The sequence below is a fragment of the Oncorhynchus mykiss genome, chromosome 10 (assembly GCF_013265735.2).
Source record: "Oncorhynchus mykiss isolate Arlee chromosome 10, USDA_OmykA_1.1, whole genome shotgun sequence".
Lineage (NCBI taxonomy): Eukaryota > Metazoa > Chordata > Actinopteri > Salmoniformes > Salmonidae > Oncorhynchus > Oncorhynchus mykiss.
In genome coordinates, this window is record NC_048574.1 from 71,455,086 (window position 1) to 71,478,767 (window position 23,682).

At 45.1% G+C, this 23,682-nt stretch overlaps 2 protein-coding genes and 1 long non-coding RNA gene across 4 annotated transcripts in view; 1 reads left to right on the forward strand and 2 right to left on the reverse strand.

Moving 5' to 3' along the window:
- Positions 1–188: 188 nt before the first annotated feature.
- Positions 189–16,297, forward strand: LOC110516577 (PRELI domain-containing protein 1, mitochondrial). Of its 2 annotated transcripts, XM_036933858.1 has the most exons (6): positions 189–332; positions 1,630–1,852; positions 2,697–2,922; positions 6,798–6,911; positions 8,070–8,148; positions 14,660–16,297. In XM_036933858.1, exons 2-6 carry the CDS (start codon positions 1,761–1,763, stop codon positions 14,773–14,775), a joined length of 627 nt encoding a protein of 208 aa, XP_036789753.1. In that variant the 5' UTR covers positions 189–332; positions 1,630–1,760; the 3' UTR covers positions 14,776–16,297. The 2 variants fall into 2 exon arrangements, with proteins under 2 accessions (XP_036789753.1, XP_036789752.1); XM_036933857.1 differs by lacking the exon at positions 189–332 and having other exon boundaries at positions 1,769–1,904.
- Positions 16,298–17,360: 1,063 nt separating this feature from the next.
- On the reverse strand, positions 17,361–21,113 carry LOC110534568. Its single transcript, XR_005034221.1, has 2 exons — positions 20,558–21,113; positions 17,361–20,522 (listed from the first exon to the last, which is right to left on the reverse strand). It is a non-coding gene; the product is annotated as an uncharacterized LOC110534568 (long non-coding RNA).
- Positions 21,114–22,063: 950 nt separating this feature from the next.
- Positions 22,064–23,682, reverse strand: part of LOC110515428 (max dimerization protein 4) — a 39,218-nt gene continuing 37,599 nt past the window's right edge. The window contains exon 6 of the mRNA XM_036933856.1: positions 22,064–22,723. Coding sequence (XP_036789751.1) covers positions 22,524–22,723 — 200 coding nt within the window. The 3' untranslated portion in view covers positions 22,064–22,523. The remainder of the gene's footprint in view (positions 22,724–23,682) is intronic.

Sequence of the window (23,682 nt, forward strand, 5' to 3'; positions counted from 1 at the left end):
CCTTACATTATTTCAAAATGTAAACTTCTCCAAGTACAGACAAATAACGAAAGATATTCCTGTTTAAAAAAAGTATACATCATGACAATGTATCTTCATCGGCGTGGTTTTCACCAATGAAGTCCAATAGAAGAAGAGAGTTGTAGTCCTATCATGAATATTCATGATTAAAGCAGTGCATTGTTGGATACCACACATGCCACTTTTGGACTAGGCAACTTCCGATTCAATGACGACTGCTGTTACGCTACTATCAAAATAGGGAACATGACGGAGGAAATCTAACTATTGGTGCACTGAAAATCCCCATAAATGCTGCGATAGTATATCAGGTATGTGAACAGTAAATACTTGCCATAGTTCAGTACAGTTTGATAACTTGATATAATCTCTATTTTGAGGAATTAGCTAGCTAAGCTACTCATGCTAACACGTAACAAAACGATAGCTAACGTTACCTTTCACTCTGTGAAACTGCTAAAATTATGTCAGTAAGCTAGACAAACCCGTATAGTAGCGAATTACTAGCTAGCTAATAATTTATCTAGCCTTCATAATCGTGCATGAATTGAGTGTTTTTGCCAGCTAGGTTGCATAATAGCACGATCAGTCAATGTGACATGTTCCACAAAGACCAGCACGCTCAATCCAGACAAGTACATTGTAAAGGGAACGGGAGTTATGTTCTTGGCAATGTAGCTAGGTATTAATAGAAGAAGATTAATTTCAAAACCGGTATGCTTTTTCGATTGAATGAGCAGTTTGATGGTTGTCACTAGTTACCACAGCCACAAAGTAAAAATGGTCTAGTTCGTAAAAATGAATGAAAACAAAAATTTGCTTTTTGGTCTTTAAATTAAGGTTAGTCATAAGGTTCGCAGTGTGGTTAAGTTTAGGGTAAAGCTTAGATTTTAAGGAGATAATTTGTATGAACAGGCGGGGTTTAGTGATAATTATGACTTTGTAGTTGTGGTAACTAGTGAAGACCTTGTGCCAATCGTCATCTAACGTCACAACTGTCACATGTTGCAGGGGGTCACGTTATTTCCCATGCAACCTGAGCAATGTTCCTTCTCCCCTTGTACAGTATGTGACTGAATCTGTGACAGGTCTAGTAAAGCGAACGGTGATACCCCGCAGGGTGTACTGGTCTAAGTTCATATGATACCTGTGTGTATTTGACCCAGCTGTCAGGAGATACTAAGCTAGCTACTTTTACACAGTACATCCTATTTTGTGGGACTGGCAGCAGGTAGCCTAATGGTTAAGCGCATTGGGTCAGTAACTGAAAAGTCACTGGTTCGAATCCACGAGCCGACTAGGTGAATAATCTGCCGATGTGCCCTTGAGCAAGGCACTTAGCCCTAATTTCTCATGTAAGTCGCACTGCATAAGTCTGTTAAATGACTAAAATGATTGAAGCTGCACATAATAACCACAGAGGGCTGTAGCTAGCCAGTAGTAGCTACAAACCTAGAGCAGAGCAACATATCTTTTTGGTTCTGTTTTGAATACATACAGTATCTGATGTTATCAGACCTACATGTAGCTGAGATAAAGGTATGTCCTATTATACCTGTTATCCTGAAATACCCCTCTCTCCCTCCCTCTACCTCTCTTCCTCGCCAGGGTTCAGTGTGTGCGGCAGGTGTGGATGGAGTCAGTAACATCAGAGCACCCAGCATAGTTATCACAGACAGGACAATCCGAAGTAGTCTGTGTTCAGACCAACAGCCTGCACATCGGCAGGCAGGGGGAGAATGGTCAAGTACTTCTCTAACGATGTAGACATCAGGACCACGTGGGACCATGTTGTCTCTGCCTTCTGGCAGAGGTATCCCAACCCATTCAGGTACAGGACCTCGCGCTGACCTGCTTTTTATGGCGGATGCCTCAATGATTTGGTGAGATGCGCATCTAGTAGGAGAGAGAAGGGATATGCCTATTTACCATTGAGTAACAAACTCCAGACCCATGGAAAACCTGTCTGCTTTCTCCTACTATCAGCTGTGAATGTGAATCTGCACAAACAGCACCAACCGTCATTCTATAGCCAAACTGTGCATCTGCACTGTTCAACCAAATGTGTTTTTGCAAAATGTTCAGTGGACATTGGTACAAGTAGTCCTTATGCATAGAGTTGTACAGTTTGTTTAACTTTGCAGTCATTGTTTTTTGTTTGATATACTTTCTAAAGTGAAAGAATCGGAGTCTCCGCATCATTATGTTACTGTGGAATTGCCCTGCTCTCAATCACAATGAGACGATGGTGTCTGACGCTGTTACACAAGTTTAGAAAAAACAACAGTGAGAAGAGTTTATTAAGATGGAGAACTGAGAATGACCACAGTGGAGAAGTGATGCCAAGCTTTGTCAGATCAGAAGGAAGTGACTTAGTCAGTCAGTGGCTTCATTTAGTTTGTATTGTTCATTTCTGCTCTGTATTTAACCCAGCCATATTTTATTTGACTACTTGATTCAAGGTTTGTATACGATTGCTTATAATCAAATAGAAGTACTTCAAATGTACAAATCTGCAACTATTTAGCAGGTTAAATTCAGAAGTACTGACAATGTTAAAAATGTGTTTGTGGAGTATGTTAAGTGTCGTGAAAATATGTTATGTTGTCTGAACAACTAGTAATTGGACCAACTGATAGCATACCACAAACATTGTGTGTGTTCCCGTGCATCAGCACCCATGTTCTCACGGAGGACGTGGTGCTCCGTGAGGTGACGGCGGACCAGCGGCTTCTCTCCAGACGCCTGCTCACCAAGACCAATCGAATGCCTCGCTGGGCCGAGTTCCTCTTCCCCTCCAACCTATCACGCTCCGTCTACATCGTAGAGGACTCCGTCGTCGACCCGGTCACCAAGAGCCTCACCACGTACACCTGGAACCTCAATCACACTACGTTAATGGTGAGGTACACCCCGACATATGCTCCGTTCTGAGTCGACCCCTAGCCCCTACACCAAGAAGTGAGTAGGGTCTATGTGTTGATTTGGAACCCAGGGATACTGGTTCCCACAGTGTAGTGGTTGGAGAATGGTGCTTGTAACACCAAACGTGTGGGTTTGACACTCATGCCAGGCACATGTAGTTCATGTATGTGTTTGTTAGTACGTGTAGGTTTCTCTGTTTTACTAGGTTGGTGGACGCTCATGTCCCTGTACTGTACACTGACTCAGCACCATGTAGTGTCTTGTATTTGTTAGAAATCCGTGTTCTGTCTTTGGGAGATGGTATCAGCACCACCACCAGACAGAGGAACACGCTGTGTTTCCCCTACTGCATCTAGCAGCGGCGCACCGCCTCTAAAAAAAGGAAACACTGACACTATTAGTATTGACTAAGATAAGAATGTATCTACGTATTAGCACACAGCCTACTATTGAACAGAGACTTTGATATGCACGTCTACATGAAAACTGCTGTCCAAATAGTGTTATTATTGCATATCTTTAGAAACGGAATGAAATATATTTCCCTCAATGGTTTAGGCTAGGTTGGTATCTGTCCCTTCATGACCTCCAGTGGTTGACCTATATTACAGCCACAAGACCCTAGACATTGACAAGAAAGTGCCCTCTGCGTTGCCCCGCCCCCCTGAGAGACTGGCTTGTTTACTGGTTGCGCTTGTTTGTTTTCTCTAGCAACCGACCGTCTCCAAGCCTACAGCACAATGAATATACTGTTTCCCAGAGAAATTCCTTCATGCTGATACCCACAACGTTTTCCATTGTATATAATTTGTGACATTTCCTAAAAAAAAATGTGCAACATTTCCACAGTCTGGCTGGATATTGGTTCAGACTGGTAAGCCCTTGACTAAAGAGACACAGACGTGAAATGTATTGTTGGTGGTTTTCTGTTTCTCAGGGACCTGGTTTGTTGGATGAGAAAGAGATGAAGTTGTGTAACCTCCTTTGAGTCAGCCGGGTGGGTGGATATCTCATGGTTTACATCTCAAGTCTCTACGAGAGTCAGAGTTCACTCCATTCTACGGTTAGCAATAGAACAAGGCTTTAATGTGAGAGACTGAAAGAGACATTTTATCTCACCATACCTGGTCAATGTCAACTAGACCTACACTACAATCATACACAGACCTTTTTTATGATTCAACCAACACTTTGTCCATCCCCTTCCCACTTTGTGTTCGTCTCAAGATCACCGACACTTTGTCCATATCCTTCCCACTTTGTGTTCGTCTCAAGATCACCGACACTTTGTCCATCCCCTTCCCACTTTGTGTTCGTCTCAAGATCACCGACACTTTGTCCATCCCCTTCCCACTTTGTGTTCGTCTCAAGATCACCGACACTTTGTCCATCCCCTTCCCACTTTGTGTTCGTCTCAAGATCACCGACACTTTGTCCATCCCCTTCCCACTTTGTGTTCGTCTCAAGATCACCGACACTTTGTCCATCCCCTTCCCACTTTGTGTTCGTCTCAAGATCACCGACACTTTGTCCATCCCCTTCCCACTTTGTGTTCGTCTCAAGATCACCGACACTTTGTCCACCCCCTTCCCACTTTGTGTTCGTCTCAAGATCACCGACACTTTGTCCATCCCCTTCCCACTTTGTGTTTGTCTCAAGATCACCGACACTTTGTCCATCCCCTTCCCACTTTGTGTTCGTCTCAAGATCACCGACACTTTGTCCATCCCCTTCCCACTTTGTGTTCGTCTCAAGATCACCGACACTTTGTCCATCCCCTTCCCACTTTGTGTTCGTCTCAAGATCACTGACACTTTGTCCATCCCCTTCCCACTTTGTGTTCGTCTCAAGATCACCGACACTTTGTCCATCCCCTTCCCACTTTGTGTTCGTCTCAAGATCACCGACACTTTGTCCATCCCCTTCCCACTTTGTGTTCGTCTCAAGATCACCGACACTTTGTCCACCCCCTTCCCACTTTGTGTTCGTCTCAAGATCACCGACACTTTGTCCATCCCCTTCCCACTTTGTGTTCGTCTCAAGATCACCGACACTTTGTCCATCCCCTTCCCACTTTGTGTTCGTCTCAAGATCACCGACACTTTGTCCATCCCCTTCCCACTTTGTGTTCGTCTCAAGATCACCGACACTTTGTCCATCCCCTTCCCACTTTGTGTTCGTCTCAAGATCACCGACACTTTGTCCATCCCCTTCCCACTTTGTGTTCGTCTCAAGATCACCGACACTTTGTCCATCCCCTTCCCACTTTGTGTTCGTCTCAAGATCACCGACACTTTGTCCATCCCCTTCCCACTTTGTGTTCGTCTCAAGATCACCGACACTTTGTCCACCCCCTTCCCACTTTGTGTTCGTCTCAAGATCACCGACACTTTGTCCATCCCCTTCCCACTTTGTGTTCGTCTCAAGATCACCGACACTTTGTCCATCCCCTTCCCACTTTGTGTTCGTCTCAAGATCACCGACACTTTGTCCATCCCCTTCCCACTTTGTGTTCGTCTCAAGATCACCGACACTTTGTCCATCCCCTTCCCACTTTGTGTTCGTCTCAAGATCACCGACACTTTGTCCATCCCCTTCCCACTTTGTGTTCGTCTCAAGATCACCGACACTTTGTCCATCCCCTTCCCACTTTGTGTTCGTCTCAAGATCACCGACACTTTGTCCATCCCCTTCCCACTTTGTGTTCGTCTCAAGATCACCGACACTTTGTCCATCCCCTTCCCACTTTGTGTTCGTCTCAAGATCACCGACACTTTGTCCATCCCCTTCCCACTTTGTGTTCGTCTCAAGATCACTGACACTTTGTCCATCCCCTTCACACTTTGTGTTCGTCTCAAGATCACCGACACTTTGTCCATCCCCTTCCCACTTTGTGTTCGTCTCAAGATCACCGACACTTTGTCCATCCCCTTCCCACTTTGTGTTCGTCTCAAGATCACCGACACTTTGTCCATCCCCTTCCCACTTTGTGTTCGTCTCAAGATCACCGACACTTTGTCCATCCCCTTCCCACTTTGTGTTCGTCTCAAGATCACCGACACTTTGTCCATCCCCTTCCCACTTTGTGTTCGTCTCAAGATCACCGACACTTTGTCCATCCCCTTCCACTTTGTGTTCGTCTCAAGATCACCGACACTTTGTCCATCCCCTTCCCACTTTGTGTTCGTCTCAAGATCACCGACACTTTGTCCATCCCCTTCCCACTTTGTGTTCGTCTCAAGATCACCGACACTTTGTCCATCCCCTTCCCACTTTGTGTTCGTCTCAAGATCGCCGACACTTTGTCCATCCCCTTCCCACTTTGTGTTCGTCTCAAGATCGCCGACACTTTGTCCATCCCCTTCCCACTTTGTGTTCGTCTCAAGATCGCCAACACTTGACGTCTATCTAACGTATGGTGCAGTCAACTTGATGGATGAGCACCATAAGGAACACACACCCACCCACCCACACCCCACCAGATTATGCCCTCCGTCTAGTTAACGCAAAGCGTTGTGGTGGCGTGCTAGCGAGCGCTGTCTTGTTTTGATTCCAGTAGACGGCAGCTGAAGGAGGGGATGACTCATATCACTAGACAGATGGAACAACTTTGTAATTATCTACAAGATCATATTTCAAAACAAAATGTCAGATTCTTCCAAAACAGTATGTTATTATCGCATGCAACCAGTTCCTCAAAATGAAGTGGAATTGATAACTTGTTCTTCATTCATTTTGCATTGAAGTTGTTTGCTTCTTTATGTATTGTGCCCTATAGTTGATGTCAGCAAACCAACACCACCTGGTTAACAACCCTCTCTCCCCCCATCCCTTCCTCCTTTCTTTCCTAGACTGTGGAGGAGCGCTGCGTGTTCCAGGAGTCAGAGGACCGGCCTGCCTTCACGCTGCTCAGACGAGAGGCCTGGATCTCTTCTGGAGTCTACGGCTTCTCCAGACCTATCCAGGTACAGCACCGATGTAGTACAGACCAGCACAACAGAAAATACCACAGCCCCAGAGCAGCTATAGGACAGGCCAGCCCCAGAGCAGCTATAGGACAGGCCAGCCCCAGAGCAGCTATAGGACAGGCCAGCCCCAGAGCAGCTATAGGACAGCCCTGTCTCCCTGTATGGATAGTGTACATCCAGGACTAAAGTAATGTTCGAAGCAGACCTGGGTTCAAATAGTGTTTGCTTTCTTTCAAATACTTTGAGCGTTTGATTGAGCCTGTCTGGGTTGCCGAATGAGTTTGGTTTTGGGACTACTCCATTGGTGACATTGCGCCAATCAGGCTCAAACAAGTGCAGCTAAATTATTTTAATGGATAACAAATACTATTTGAACCCAGGCCTGATGGCTATTGAATACATCCACGTATACGAGGCTCAGAGGACCACTACACTACAGCAAAATAGTTCAAGTACCTCACCTCCAGTTCACCTCAGGACAGACGATCCCTTTTCATCTCCAAAGCCATGACCCGTTTAAATGGGAGCAGATATTGAATAGCAGCAGTCTGCAAAGCAGCAGTACATTTGGATTTGTAGCCTGGGAAATCAATTTGAAGGATCTGCTTGCGGTCGTTGTTGGACACCTATGAGAACATATGTATATAATCCATCTATAACTAAAGCCCAGTGTGAGTTGAAAAACAGATTTTCCCTTAAGTTCCACCCAGATATTTGGTCGGACAAATCTAAGAGGCCCACATAAGTATTTTCCACCTCAGCAAGCTAGGCATTCTCTCTCTCTCTCACACACACGAGAGAGGGTTTATAGGGTCGAGTAATGGCACAAGAGGAAAAGTGTCTGCAGATGCCAAAACAAAGAAATGGTCATCTTCCACCAGGAATGTTTTCTACACAAGGCCAGTTTTCTACGCAGGGTAGAAAAAAAATATTATTATTATTATTATTATTATTATTATTATTATTAGCAGTGTGGGCTAGCCTTGGCTACCCCTAGAGACAGAAAGGAAGTTGAGATGAAGGGAAAGAGAGAGAACAAGAGAGATGATAGGAGGGAGAGAGAAAGAAAGAGGGGGGGGGGGTGCCCTGCTGTTCTCATGTCTCCCCATTTAAACCCTGCTGTTTCCTGTCATGTCTGTCTACTCTGTTCCCCAGGAGTTTGGCTTGGCCCGCTTCAAGAGCAACCAGGTGAAGGCCATGAAGGGCCTGGAGTACGCTCTGTCTAACTTACACGGTACGTACTGAAGTAGGAGAAGCAGGGAACCAAACAACTTTATTTCTGGGATTTATGATGTGGTTGGAGGCGATGGGCAAACTTTTCTTAGAGGGAAAAAGTTATATTTTTGGGAGATTGTGTAATGTGGAAAATATGACGGAAAGCACCAAAAAGTATGTCAGTCTCCTCATGGCTGATTGCTGTGGTAGGAAGTGAAGTCGTGAAATTAATCACAGCTCCCACCCACCAATCAACTCTCAACACTAACCCTCTCATCATGCCTTTGGGTGAGCAGACGCCAGATCTCTCTCCCTTGGAAGTGTAACACACAATCGTCTGTGGATAATCAGGCCGTGATTGCTTCTCTCGAAGTCCTTCGCCGAGTGGAGTGATACGACGATAATGATTACTGATTTACTGCATGTCTTGAGTATGGCCATTTTCTCGTCTCGGAGATATCCCTTCCTAAAGATTGACACCTACTAGTTCCCACTCTCCTAATTGAACGAGTCTGGTTGAGTCAATGATTCAACCGTTTGTCTGTCTATGTTCAGAGGCTGAAAACATCCCATGTGACTAGCTTAAGCCGTATAGTCACAGACAAGTGTTTGGTCCCACGCGTTGCGTGACTGCGCCATATGCCACAGGGCTTTCAGGAAGTGTTCATTACCCCTTGACTTATTCCACATTTTGTTGTGTTACAGACGCAATTCAAAATGGATTAAATCGTTTTTCCTCAACCATTTACACACTACCCCATAATGACAAAGTGAAGACATGTTTTTAGAAATTTTTGCAAATTTATTACAAATGAAATACAAATCTCATTTACATAAGTATTCACACCTCTGAAGTCAATACTTTGTAGAAGCACCTTTGGCAGCGATTACAGCTGTGAGTCTTTCTGGGTAAGTCACTAGGAGCTTTCTACACCTGGATTGTGCAACATTTGCCCATTCTTTTCAAAAATCTTCAAGCTCTGTCGAATTAGTTGTTGACCATTTTCAGGTATCTCCGTAGATTTAAGTCAAAACTGTAACTCGGCCACTCGGGAACATTCATTGTCTTCTTGGTAAGAAACTCCAGTGTAGAATTTGGCCTTGTTTTAGGTTATTGTCCTGCTTATAGGACATATTTCCATTGTTGTGTCTTTGTCCCCTCTGTCTGTGTGCATCATGCCGTCACTACTCTGGACTAGGCCTCAGGTTTATTGCGATGGTAAGTACAGCACTAGGGTCTGTCACTAGGTCTCAGGTTTGTGGTGGTCAGTACAGTACTAGGGTCTGTCACTACAGCTGGACTAGGTCTCATGTTTATTATGGTGGTCAGTACAGTACTAGGGTCTGTCACTAGGTCTCAGGTTTATTATAGTGGTCAGTACAGTACTAGGGTCTGTCACTACAGCTGGACTAGGTCTCAGGTTTATTATAGTGGTCAGTACAGTACTAGGGTCTGTCACTACAGCTGGACTAGGTCTCAGGTTTATTATAGTGGTCAGTACAGTACTAGGGTCTGTCACTACAGCTGGACTAGGTCTCAGGTTTTTTATGGTGGTCAGTACAGTACTAGGGTCTGTCACTACAGCTGGACTAGGTCTCAGGTTTATTATGGTGGTCAGTACAGTACTAGGGTCTGTCACTACAGCTGGACTAGGTCTCAGGTTTATTATGGTGGTCAGTACAGTACTAGGGTCTGTCACTAGGTCTCATGTTTGTGGTGGTCAGTACAGTACTAGGGTCTGTCACTACAGCTGGACTAGGTCTCATGTTTTATTATGGTGGTCAGTACAGTACTAGGGTCTGTCACTACAGCTGGACTAGGTCTCATGTTTATTATGGTGGTCAGTACAGTACTAGGGTCTTACTACAGCTGGACTAGGTCTTAGGTTTATTATGGGGTCAGTACAGTACTAGGATCTGTCACTACAGCTGGACTAGGTCTTAGGTTTATTATGGAGGTCAGTACAGTACTAGGGTCTTACTACAGTTGGACTAGGTCTCAGGTTTATTATGGTGGTCAGTACAGTACTAGGGTCTGTCACTACAGCTGGACTAGGCCTCAGGTTTATTATGGGGGTCAGTACAGTACTAGGATCTGTCACTATGGTGACGGTATGGCTACGTTCCAATATCCATACTATTGTTCCACTTGTCCAGTGCAGACTGTCTGAAGTTGATCCCTGTGCCCTATATAGTGCACTACTTTAGTCTTATGGGCCCTGGTCAATAGTAGTGTACTGCACTATATAGTACATAAGATACCATTTGACACAATAGCTTCCTCCTAAATGGTATGCATCAAATCAAAGTTTGTCACGTGCACCGAATACAACAGGTGTAGACTTGTGTGGATATTGCAACAGAGCCATGGATCTGTGACACCCTCGTCCCAAACCCTTGCTGGGGGATGTCACTCGTCTGTCTGGTAGTAGCTTCTGTAGCCACTAGGCAGCCATTTCTAGAACAAGCTCTAGTATCCACAGTAGTTGAGGAACAATGCAGTCCAGTACAGTCATGATTCCATTTGGCATCAATGTGGACAGACATGACCAGCTTTTCTAGAGCATTAGATCCTGTATTGTGGTTCTGTAGCTGCTGCAACTACTGTGTACAAAACATTAAGAACACTTTCCTAATATTGAGTTGCACCCCCCTTTGCCTTCAGAACAGCCTCAATGTTTCGGATCATGGACTATAAGGTGTCGAAAGCATTCCACAGGGATGCTGGCCCATGTTGACGCCAATGCAAACTGTTAAAAGTGGAAAATCCCAGCAGCGTTGCAGTTCTTGTGCACCTGGCATATACTACCATACCCCTTTCAAAGGCACTTCAATCTTTTGTCTCGCCTATTTACTCTCAGAATGGCACACACACAATCCGTGTCTCCAGGCTTCACCTATACTGATTTTGAAGTTGATTTAACAAGTGACATCACACAATTGGCCCAGTATCGTCCGGGTTAGGGAGGGTTTGGCCGGCAGGGATATCCTTGTCTCATCGCGCACTAGCAACTCGTTTGTTGGTCCGGGCGCAGTGCACGCTGACCAGGTCGCCAGGTGTACGGTGTTTCCTCTTCCGGGTTGGATGTGCATTGTGTCAAGAAGCAGTGCGGCTTGGTTGGGTTGTTTCGGGGGACGCATGGCTCTCAACCTTCGCCTCTCCCGAGTCCGTACTGGAGTTGCAGCAATGAGACAAGACTAACTACCAATTGGATACCATAAAATTTGTGAGGAAAAAGGGGTAAAAAAATAAATAAATACAAGTGACATCAATAAGGGATTCACCTTGTCAGTGTTTTATGGAAAAAGCAGGTGTTCCTAATGTTTTGTAGACTAGTACCATCATTTTGCCCCGGTTGATGCAAGTGCATGTAGGCTGAAGGAATTCTAACTTGAGATGAATGTCAAGGGGGATTTTATTTTCATGAAAAAAGTAGTTTAGCTGTGAATCATGTAGTTATGATTCACATAATATTCCACTCTAAATTGATTTGATGTAACTTCTGTGATATTTAATTTTCCTATTCAGGCGACATGAACAAAGGACATTTTGTAGTTTCATGCGTTTTTATTAATTCACTTACTCTGAGAATATAATATTTCCTCTGGGTGCAGAACCCCTGCCAGATCATTCCCCCACATAGTGGAGGATCGTTCCTAGCGTTTTTATTAATTCACTTACTCTGAGAATATAATATTTCCTCTGGGTGCAGAACCCCTGCCAGATCATTCCCCCACATAGTGGAGGATCGTTCCTAGCGTTTTTATTAATTCACTTACTCTGAGAAAATAATATTTCCTGGGGGTGCAGAACCCCTGCCAGATCATTCCCCCACATAGTGGAGGATCGTTCCTAGCGTTTTTATTAATTCACTTACTCTGAGAATATAATATTTCCTCTGGGTGCAGAACCCCTGCCAGATCATTCCCCCACATAGTGGAGGATCGTTCCTAGCGTTTTTATTAATTCACTTACTCTGAGAAAATAATATTTCCTGGGGGTGCAGAACCCCTGCCAGATCATTCCCCCACATAGTGGAGGATCGTTCCTAGCGTTTTTATTAATTCACTTACTCTGAGAATATAATATTTCCTGGGGGTGCAGAACCCCTGCCAGATCATCCCCCCCACATAGTGGAGGATCGTTCCTAGCGTTTTTATTAATTCACTTACTCTGAGAATATAATATTTCCTGGGGGTGCAGAACCCCTGCCAGATCATCCCCCCACATAGTGGAGGATCGTTCCTAGCGTTTTTATTAATTCACTTACTCTGAGAATATAATATTTCCTGGGGGTGCAGAACCCCTGCCAGATCATTCCCCCACATAGTGGAGGATCGTTCCTAGCGTTTTTAAAGCTTTATCTTAGCACCGCTCTGCCTACCCAACCTCCCACTGTGCCCGACTTTTCAGTTAATTGGGCTCCACCGCCTCCACAGGAGCGGCCAGAACCGATACACAGTAGCTCCAGTACTGTGAAAGGAGTTGGAGCAAGGATGATACAGAACTGAGAAATAGTCAAACGAGCATACCAGATGTCCAAGAAGGTTTGATCAAAGTCACGTGCGTCTGGAACGTCACCCTATCCACTATGTAGTGCACTACTTTTGACCAGGGCCAATAGGGAGTAGGGTGCCATTTCAGACAGTGTGGTAGAAACAACCAGGGCCAATAGGGAGTAGGGTACCATTTCAGACAGTGTGGTAGAAACAACCAGAGCCAATAGGGAGTAGGGTGCCATTTCAGACAGTGTGGTAGAAACAACCAGGGCCAATAGGGAGTAGGGTACCATTTCAGACAGTGTGGTAGAAACAACCAGGGCCAATAGGGAGTAGGGTACCATTTCAGACAGTGTGGTAGAAACAACCAGGGCCACCTCCTGCTGTCATTGTCCAACATCAATCAGGTTTTTATTCATAACGGAGTGTGTGAGACTGCACGTATTTCTGTTGGTGTGTGCGCTAGAGACTATCCGACTGCGTCGGTGTGTCTGCTTGTGTTTGCGACTGCGTACATACACACACGTCCGTTTGTGTGAAGCGACTAATCTTCCCTCCTGCCTGCATCTCCAGCCACGAGGTTTGCGACAGCGTCCGAGGAAGAGAAAGAGAGCGGGTGCGAGGGTTGAGCTCAAAGAGCCCAGAGGAAAGATGTGGCTTTGTGTGGAGGCCTCAGAAGCCTTCTATACCCCCCAGAGAGAGGGTGCTCTGGGGGTCAGCCAAGGCAGCCGGTCCTGGGAAGGGACCAGGGCTGTGGTTATTCTGGTCAGTGGCTCCAGACCTGCAGCTGGGCTGGGTTCAGTCAGGGGGAGACGGAGGGAGAAAGGGAGCTACAGTTACTGTAGCTTCCTCCTGTCCCCTCTCTCCTTGTCACTGTTCCCAGTACAGTTACTATAGCCTCTGTCGCCTCTCCTTGGCCCTGTTCCCAGTACAGTTACTCTAGTAGCCTCCTCCCTCTGTCCCATCTCTCCTTGTCCCTGTTCCCAGTACAGTTTATCCCCTGAGCAAAGGTTCCTCTGGGCCACATCACGCTATGCTGCCACTGACCCCATCTCTTGTAGGCTGGCCAGACTCGGTGGGCCTGACCAACTCACTGACCAAGACACTTTTGTCTAGATCTCTCTTACTGGAGTACCCGCCACCTTTTTCTGAGTATCTTTCTCTCGCCCTCTTTCCTAACTTTCATCTTAGTCTTTCTTGGCCTGTCTGACTGGATCCATTGTGCCTGCCGTGTGTGTGTGTGTGTCTCTCTCTTTCTCCCCCTCCTCCCTACTGGTCGCTCCAGATAGGATCTATCAGCCTCAACAACCACTCCAAGATTGGCTCCTCTCCTCTCTGACAGTCTAAATATTTTCCAGATGTTTGAAGTGTCTGTTTGAAGCATTTGGATGGCCTCCGTGTTCACAACTCACTCTGAAGAAGAGGAATGCTCTGCTTGTCTTTGTTGTGACGGTGCTAGTGTGTTGACTAGGAGACCTCTGAGGATGGTAGAGATCTACTTAACTCTAACCCCTACGTCTAAAATAATATTTTATAGGTGGATGGATAGATGGAGGGAAGATTATGATATTGTTTCACACATAAGTTTTAAAATGTATTTCCAATCAAAATCCTATTTTCCCTAAACATTTTGACCGTCACTCTAACCCCTAAGTCTAAAATAGCCTTTTTCCTTGTGGGGACAGGCAAAATATCCCCACTTGTCAAATGTTCCTTGTTTTGCTATCCTTGTGAGGACTTCTGGTACCCACAAGGATAGTAAAACCAAACCACACACACTGTTCGAGAGATTGCTGACCCAGGAACAAACCTCTGACCAGAAGTCCTGCTGGCTTCCTCATCATGACAAGAGTCCTGTTACCTGAGCCTTGTGATCTTTCCAACACACACACTTTTAGACTCAGGATATCAAATCTTGAAGTAACTCCATGTTCACATTTTGCATTCATGGTACCACCAGTTTTGGAACCAAGTTGGTTAGTTTACTGTATACACACTCACCCCATGTCTCTCTCGTCTTCTGCCCACAGGAGAGGCACCCCAGCGCCAGCCCTGCGTCCGGGACACAGTGAAGACTGCTACAGAGAAAGCCAAGACCCTGGCCTCGGCCGCCGCCCCGCAGAAACAGCCCCAGCAGTACGTGTGACAACAGGGGAACATCCACTGCCCCCGGCTGGAACGGGACACTGTGCACGCAGGGCAGGCACAAGCAACACATTCACATGCAACACACAGGCTGGCCAATTCTGATCTTTTTAAGAGCTGATCTGATTGGTCAAAAGACTAATTTGTAAGGAAAAACAAATCAGAATTGAGCTGTGCATGCACACACTCTTTTAGCTGCCTTTTCATTGACTGGAAGCTTGCTTGTATCAAGGTCTTGGTGTACAGTATGTGTACAATATGTCCATCTAAACCACTAACAGCTCTGCTCCTCTGGGGTTAGGCTCTGCTCCTCTGGGGTTAGGCTCTGCTCCTCTGGGGTTAGGCTCTGCTCCTCTGGGGTTAGGCTCTGCTCCTCTTGTTTTCATTAGCATAGCATTAATACATCTCAGGTACTGATTCCCTGTCTGCCTGCCTGCCACAACCTAGGGACATGTTCAATAGGCACCAAACGTGAGAAAATGTTCTCAAACTGAGTGAAACCGAGAGAAGTATGTGGACAGCCCTTCAAATGATTGGATTTGGCTATTTCAGCCACACATGTTGCTGACAGGTGTAGAAAACCAAGGACAGTCATGCAATCTCCATAGACAAACATTGGCCTTACTGAAGAGCTCAGTGATTTAACGTGGCACCGTCATAGGATGCCACCTTTCCATCAAGTCAGTTCGTCACATTTCTGTCCTGGTCAACGAAGTGCTGTTATTGTGAGGCGGAAACGTCTAGGAGCAACAACAAGCTCACAGAAGCCCGCAACAATGTTCCAACATCTAGTGGAAAGCCTTCCCAGAAGAGTGGAGGCTGTTGTAGCAGCAAAGGGGCGGGGGGACCAACTCCATTTTAATGCCCATGATTTTGGAAGAGCAGGTGTCCACATACTTTTGGTCATGTAGGGTACTTTCTGAACTTATCCAATAGAAACACTTTTCTGTTGCAAAATGTTTTTATACGGTGTGCCATAATGAACACGACCCTGACTTGAGTAAGCTCTGGGATACATCTCTTGTGCACTCAGTGAGGCCTGTTTTGAAAAGCATAACGTGACAAATCAGACATGCCAAATAACAGTGAAGGTACCAAGACAAGCTGAAGAAATAATATAAATTCCACAACACTGGATGCATGCTGGAGTTTGAGAGTTTATCAAATAATATAAATGATTAGTAATTATTGTATTACCCTTCAACTGCGTCGTTTGACTGAATTTGTCAGTGAGGTCTACGATTGATTTGTTGGATATCTCAAGCTATATCAAATTAGGAATTTGACTTGACATTTACCAGGGACAGTTGCTGTATTTCATTTGTTTTATTGTACATTAATAATGTATTAGTCTGACATTGGTTTGTCTGTCTCTTAATATTTTTTGCTGCATTCCTTTAAGGTAGAACTAGCTATTATGATTTTGAAATCATTTTGGCTGTGATTTTTAGACTGGAGGAAATTGTCATAAGTCTTAACATTGAAAGAATACTGCACTTAAATAAACATCTGATTTAATGTTATTTGGGATACAACTTTATCTATCTTATTTCATTTAGTTTTGGTTCAGGCGTTGTAAACTACTGCATATTATTGTCATGAAATCGGGTAATGTTCAATGCCATGGTTGTCATATTCTTATGAACTAAGTCGCTGTGATGCTATTGCAGTAATCTGACAACAGGGGGCCTGAAACAAGCCTGTAGAAGTTCAGCATGCCAACTATTTAAAGGGGCAGTGCAGTCAGGGATTTATATAAGTTGGAATAATACTGTCAAATTGTCCTTTTTTAGCATGAGAGCTGTTGGAAAAGACTGCCTGAACTTATTACATTTTGCTAAGAAACTATTCTTTCTTTGACGATTTTAACTCTGGGTTTTAATTGTTACCCAGAACTGATTTGATATTGAGATGAAAACGGCTGCATTGGACCTTTATATTACTGTTTGGCCATTTTCTCCATAAATCACTTCACCGTCCTGTTTATCATTCTCTCCAGTCTCCACCAGACTAGAGGTTATTTTACATAAATCACTTCACCGTCCTGTGTTCATCATTCTCTCCAGTTTCCACCAGACTAGAGGTTATTTTACATACTATATCGCTTCACCTTCCTGTGTTATTGCATAGTAATAGGATCATTTGAAATCCCATTGAATCAAGTACTTACAACAGCCTGGACAAGCCTATCTCAACCCAATCCTCGTTGCTCCCCAGTCGTTCCATAATGGTGTAACACCAGCACACCTGATTCAAATTAACAGCAGCTTGATGATTAGTTGACTACTTTCAGGTGGCTGTTAAAACTACATCAAATCTTTTTAACGGCTGGCCTAGACCACAGGTGGTTGGTGGACCCTTCATTTGGGAGGAGGGGGCTCGTGGTAATGGGCTGGAGCGGAACAGGTGGAATGGTAGCAAATACATGTTTGATGCCATTCCATTCGCTCTGTTCCACCCCTTATGAGCCGTCCTCCCCTCAGCAGCCTCCATTGGCCTGGACGTTAGCTAGACCTTCTCAGAACCACTATAAATATTAAAACACAAATATATTTAAATCATGCAAATAAGGAGGCTGCGACAACCTTGTGTAAAAAACATTTTTTTAATTATATTACAATTAAAGAATACACCGTAATACCTTCAAGTGTGTGCCAAAATGTTATCCAGCACCAGGTAAACTCATGTATCCATACATAGGAATTTATATAATATAGCACATCTTTTGAAAGCATATTACAACATCTGCTATTAAAGGAACATATTCACAGGTCTCTGGCACAGAACTCTCCCTACTCAGTGTTTTGCCCGACTACGATGCCAAGCTCCCTCAGCCCCCTTCATCCTCTCCCTCCCTCTGAACCTAATCTCAACCAGCCCCCCCCTCCCCTCTGGCCAAAGTTCCGAGGCCCCTAAACTGTCTATCAACGAGACACACAACACCCTCGGGACTAAGAGTTCTCTCATGCCAACTCGACGACAACAAGAGAACGATCGCAGAACTCATAACATAAAAGAGGAAAGAAATCATTCCTATCTTCAGACGGTGCTCTAGCAATGTCACACAGAAAGAAACAGAAAGGACAGTAACGGGTTAGAGGGATTAAAAAGAGAGACAATGATACATTTGGGACTAAAATCTACATTTCATGTTGCTATTAAAGCTGATTTAAGATGGGATTCCATAGGTGTCTGATGACTGTCCGCAAGGGGGTGGAAAGGAAATCAAAGTGACTAGTTATTTGGCAGGAATCGGGTTTTTGTTACGGCATTATTCGATTGTTTGTTCATAGAGCTGCACTTGGAGAGGACAGAGGACAGGAATGGGTTCTATTTGTCTCTGAAAGTAACTGTCAGACCTGAGCTCAAATAGGAAGATTTCAAATACTTTGCTTGTTAAGTCTGCCTGCCAGCCAAATGGGTGGGATTTGCTCTTTTGGGCCCATTCCATTAAAAACAGGCAGACAGCCACAATCAAACACAGCTAAAGTGTTTTCAGAGATTTCACAATACTATTTGAACCCAGGTTTGAGTGTATAAGTCTGTTGACTTTCCCCTTGCCTCTATACAGGCTTCACTTGTTTGGTCTGAGCCTCAACCTTATTTCACCCCAATCTCTCCCTCCCACCCTCCTGCTGACTCCCTTGGCAGCAATAGCCTGGCAGACAGACTCAATCATCATTTTGCTGTGCTTTTGTGCTTTGAAAAGAAAAATCAAACACACTTGGATAAATTTCAGACTAGATGATTTTTAAAGCAGGGATCAACCACCTCTCGGCTTCGACAAAAGTCAACACATCTTGATTGATAAGTGTGTCAACCCCCCCCCGCTCTGACGTTTAAAGGAAAGTTGTTGGACAGCACCATCGATTACTTTTACAATAATGTTGTTTTTGCATTGTGAAAGGGTTGAGAGTCGAACACACATCTTTCAACCCATACTTTCCCCAGGCGTTTCCAAACTCATTCACAAATCAACACATTTAGTGTTCAATGCCTGTCGCCAAGTGATTTGCTCGACAATCTCTGTCACACTTTAAGTACAATCTCTCTGGTTAAAAGAAAACAAAGTTATTTTCAAGGCACATCATTGAAAGAAATTCCATAACCACCATCCAGCAGTCTTATTCCCTGAAACCTAGTGAGCGCAAGGCTTTGAAAAGGCCACGTCTTTTCAACCAAAAAAGTCATTTTCAACACAAAATATACATTTTTCAACCAAAAAGACGTCTGCTTAACGTCTTTTCAACTTCTTTTGCTCCTACATTCAGTATCTGAATCAGTATCCTCCTCTGCTAATACACCCGCCCTCCAACCACTCACTCTTTCTGAACGTGCGCTATGTGCATTATAAAATGATGTCGCTGAACATGAGAAATCTCATACCTGGCCCAGGTGTGTTTCCGTTTACTTAATCATTGCCTCACATTAGCTGATGGGAGGTTCTGTGCAAGACAATATTTAGTTTTCATTTGACAAGTTTGACTCAGTTGTTCATTTCAAAAGCAAACTGAAAGAGTAGTACATCTGTGCTCCTAACAGTCGTAGGTCCTTGACATGAATGTAAACTCAAGAACTGTCTCTTTCTCGGTTACTTTCTTTTCGCCCTCCTTCAGTGTATGGAGAGAGTTCAGAGGTCAAATCCATCAACAGAAATGTTAACATTGTTGGTCACAAAATGAACCACAGAGTCGAAGCACGAACCTGGCTATTTCTTCTTAATTTAAAACCCAAGCCTGCCTACCAACCAACCGCCCACTTCCTCTTTAAAAAGCACAAGATGGTCATATTGCTGTGTCTCGAGACGCCCCATGACCACCAGGGTCACGGTAAAACTATGGTAGTAGAGTAGAGTAGGGAAGGTGCCACCGGGAGGAGGGAGGGAGGAGAACACCACGAGCTGCCTTCATTGATTGGATTTCTCCTCCCTTCTCCTCACCCAATGGTTTCCTGTTCAAAAACAAGTGCATTTCATAAACAGAGCTAAAACAAAATGGCTGCCACAACAACAAAATAAGCAGTTTAAACCCCTAATCAGGTTGACTGATTGAACCCCAATAATGACCAGCCAGGGCGAGTGAATGGAAGCTGCCATCGGGAGTTACCAGTATGGTCAGTGTTGACTTTAAGCGGCGTGGCAGGCTGGCGTCAAGTGGGTAGGGCGTACCTGGCAACCGCACCAGGGGTACACCTTGAGGAGTACTCGATGGAGGCAAAAGGGGCTAAAATCAGTTCTTCACGTGCCCCTTCTTCACTCAGGGAGGAGACAGATTTACCATTTGGCTTGGGGTGGAAGGGGTTAAAACAAAGTGTTCATCTACTCCGAAAAGGGGTGGAGCTGGGGGGCAAGGGGGTGGAGCTGGGGGAGTGTGTAGCAGGGTCAAGACCTGAGTAGGGATGGAGGGAGGAGGAGGGAGGGGGGCACACGACAACAGTCACCAAGGCTCACCAAGGCACAGAATGACATTGGGGAGAGATCTAGAGAAGGGGGCAACCAGGTTCCTAGCTTCCCTGTTCTACACTCTCTCTACCTTCAACTAGCCTGGCCTTCTGTCTGTCTGCCTGTCATATATTTATATAGATATACTCTTCTTTTTTGTCTTTTCGTTAAACGAGAACATTTAGGAAAATAGAATAGAAAATATAGACTACAGTATCACTTTCAGTGACCGATAGCTGTTTTTTTTCAATGCAACGGTTTTCTAAGTCTTTTGTGATTTTTTTTGTTTGTTCTTTTTTTGGTCAGACCTGCCAAGTCGTGGACTGGCCCTTTTTGGTCAGACCTGCCAAGTCGTGGACTGGCCCTTTTTGGTCAGACCTGCCAAGTCGTGGACTGGCCCTTTTTGGTCAGACCTGCCAAGTCGTGGACTGGCCCTTTTTGGTCAGACCTGCCAAGTCGTGGACTGGCCCTTTTTGAAGTGTTGGAATGCCAAGCTCTAAGGATTACGAGAGAAACTCAGGCCTAAACGGTTAAATGTTCAGAAGGCCAAAGATATGCCTCTTCCGTCAATATTTTATACTAGTGTGCATGGCTTTGGAGACAGTGCTGTACATTTCTAAGAATACATTACATTGGTCTTTTACAATGTCCCCAAAGCTTCAGAAGTAGTATCTAGCTAACAGATATAGCAGAGAAAATACACTAATCTACCTTTGAGTTAGAGAAATGAAAGCATTGTTATGATTAGTTTTGATGCAATACCTATTCCTCTACAGAGAGCTGATCATTAGAGCTGGCTTTTTATTCTTATGCACTTCTACAACTTTGACTTGTCAATGTGTACCGACCGTGCACACACACACTTACGCATGCACGCCTGCATACACACACACACACACACTTACGCATGCACGCCTGCATACATACACACACACACACACACTTACGCATGCACGCCTGCATACATACACACACACACACACACTTACGCATGCACGCCTGCATACATACACACACACATACACATACACACATCTAGAACTGTTGGAGCTAGTAGTAGACTGATGACAGCAGGGTAATAAATGGATATATTAGTGAATAACAGAATGGTTAGCCTGATCCTGCTGATCCACTGTCTTCCCCTCCAAAATGCCCAGTTGTCCTCTATAACTTAGTAAAAGAGGGCAATCATGCTGCCATTTTGGGACAAAATTGACCCACCAGAATCGCTTAAATGCTTGAGAAAGCAGTATCTTCCCGTGTTTTATTGCTACATCAATATGCTACTGAAAAGTAAAGTATGGTTTTCGATTCTGAGGATGCACCGTGTGTGAATATTTAGGGAATAGGGTGCCATTTCAGACACTTGCACCATATAGGGAATAGGGTGCCATTTCAGACCCACTTCTAGTGTCGTGTTCAGTAGTGTGGAGTAGTGGTTAAGGAACTCAGCCAGAGGGAGAGATATCAATGTGCTGCCCTTAGAAATATTGACCCTAATGTCCAGTACATTTGGTAACATTGATTGGGGTTTGCAGATTAACAAGAGATATGTTCAAATAGAACATTCCAATAGAACACTCCAATAGAACATTCCAATAGAACATTCCAATAGAACATTCCAATAGAACACTCCAATAGAACACTCCAATAGAATGTTCTTTTTTTCTCCATCAGAAATTGTGCCTCATTCAAATGACAGAGTTGAAGTTTGTCCCCAGCTAATGCTCTATCCTATACCGCACGCACGCACACACACACACACACACACACACACACACACACACACACACACACACACAGAGTTAAACACACACACACACAGAGTTAAACACACACGCTGAGTTCCCATTGACAAGTCAAAGCTGTCTGCCACCACACCACAGAGGTCCCCAACAAAACCACAAACTGCTCTGCTATATCCGAGCCTGCAGCCACAACAGGTAGAGGTGAGGGAGGTCTGGGGGTCAGGTTAGGCAAGATAAGCGGGATAAGGGGTGATAGGATAGGGGTGAGGTAGGGTGTGGTGTAGGGGTTAGGACAGGAAAAAGTCAGGAAGTCAGCCACGACAGGAACGTCTACAGTCTACTTCCTGGTTCCAGGGAATAAGCGCCAATGGGGACATTGGGGAGGGGGAGACCACAGCCGCTGTTTGCTGGGGGGGTGGCTGATGACCACGTGGCGTGGGCTGGAGGGGGTGCGTGCTGGGGCAATGTTAGGGGGGGTAGGAAGGGAATAGGAGGGTACGCGGGGCTGGGGTCATAGAGGGCTGATTGGAGGTGTGGCCCTCAGGGGCCCCCTGGTGGCCCCTAGCAGTGGTGCGGCTGCAGTCTGTGTGAGGAATGCTGTGTGTAGCTGGCGTCGCTGGAGCTGCTCTGCAGGTTGTAGTCCTCCTCCTCCTCGCCGTCCAGGAGGCCGTCGTCACTGATGCTCTCGTCCACGCTGTCCCCCTCGCCCTCGCCAAGCTCACCCTCGCCCAGGGGGGACTCCATTCCTTCAATGTCCACCTCTGCATAGAGAGAGAGGGGGACAGACAAACTGTTATTCTCCACATTTCATGGAATCAAATCAATAACTACAACAGGACTTTCAGAGAGATAGAAACAAAAACAAAGAGAGAGAGATGGAAAGGGAGAGGGAGGGAGAGAGAGGGAGATGGTGTGTGTGTGTGTGTGTGTGTGTGTGAGTGTGTGAGAGAGAGAGAGAGAGAGAGGGGTACAAAACAGCGTTGTTGTATTTTGTTCGTGTTGAACTTTGGGCACGTACACTGAGGAGCCCTCTCTGTGTGTCGCCGGGCGGATTAGGGCCGGATTTAGACGGCCATTAACTTTGTATAACAGGCAGGTCTCTGTACTACCTCCAGTAATCCCTCCCCCTACTGATAAACATCCCCCACGTGTTTACCACCCTCATGATCAGTAAACAACAACACCCGTCTCCTACCCAGGGGCCTCCAGGAGCCAAGTAGGAGAGATACTGTATACATTTCTTCCACTAATTGGTTTGTTGACAAATCACATCAGATTTTTTCACATCATATATTTTTCAGAGCTGATCTGATTGGTCAAAAGACCAACTAGTGAGAAAACATCAGAATTGGACTGCATGTGCAAACGCAGCCATAGAGCTTGGTCACCTCGGTTCCCATTTTAAAAAATGTCTGGAACGTGGTCATATGATTCGAGAGAAGCCATCCATGTCATCGCCCAATAAACGGTCATTTTGAGAGTTTCATACAAAAACTTTGAGGGATTAACTTAAATGAATTTCATTTGGGATAAGCAGAAGGAGCAGAAAGGGCATCTTTAACTGCACCAGCCCCTTATAGCTCAGCCTAGCTCCAGCCTAGTTCCAGTCTAGCTCCAGCCTAGTTCCAGCCTAGCTCCAGCCTAGTTCCAGTCTAGCTCCAGCCTAGTTCCAGCCTAGCTCCAGCCTAGTTCCAGTCTAGCTCCAGCCTAGTTCCAGCCT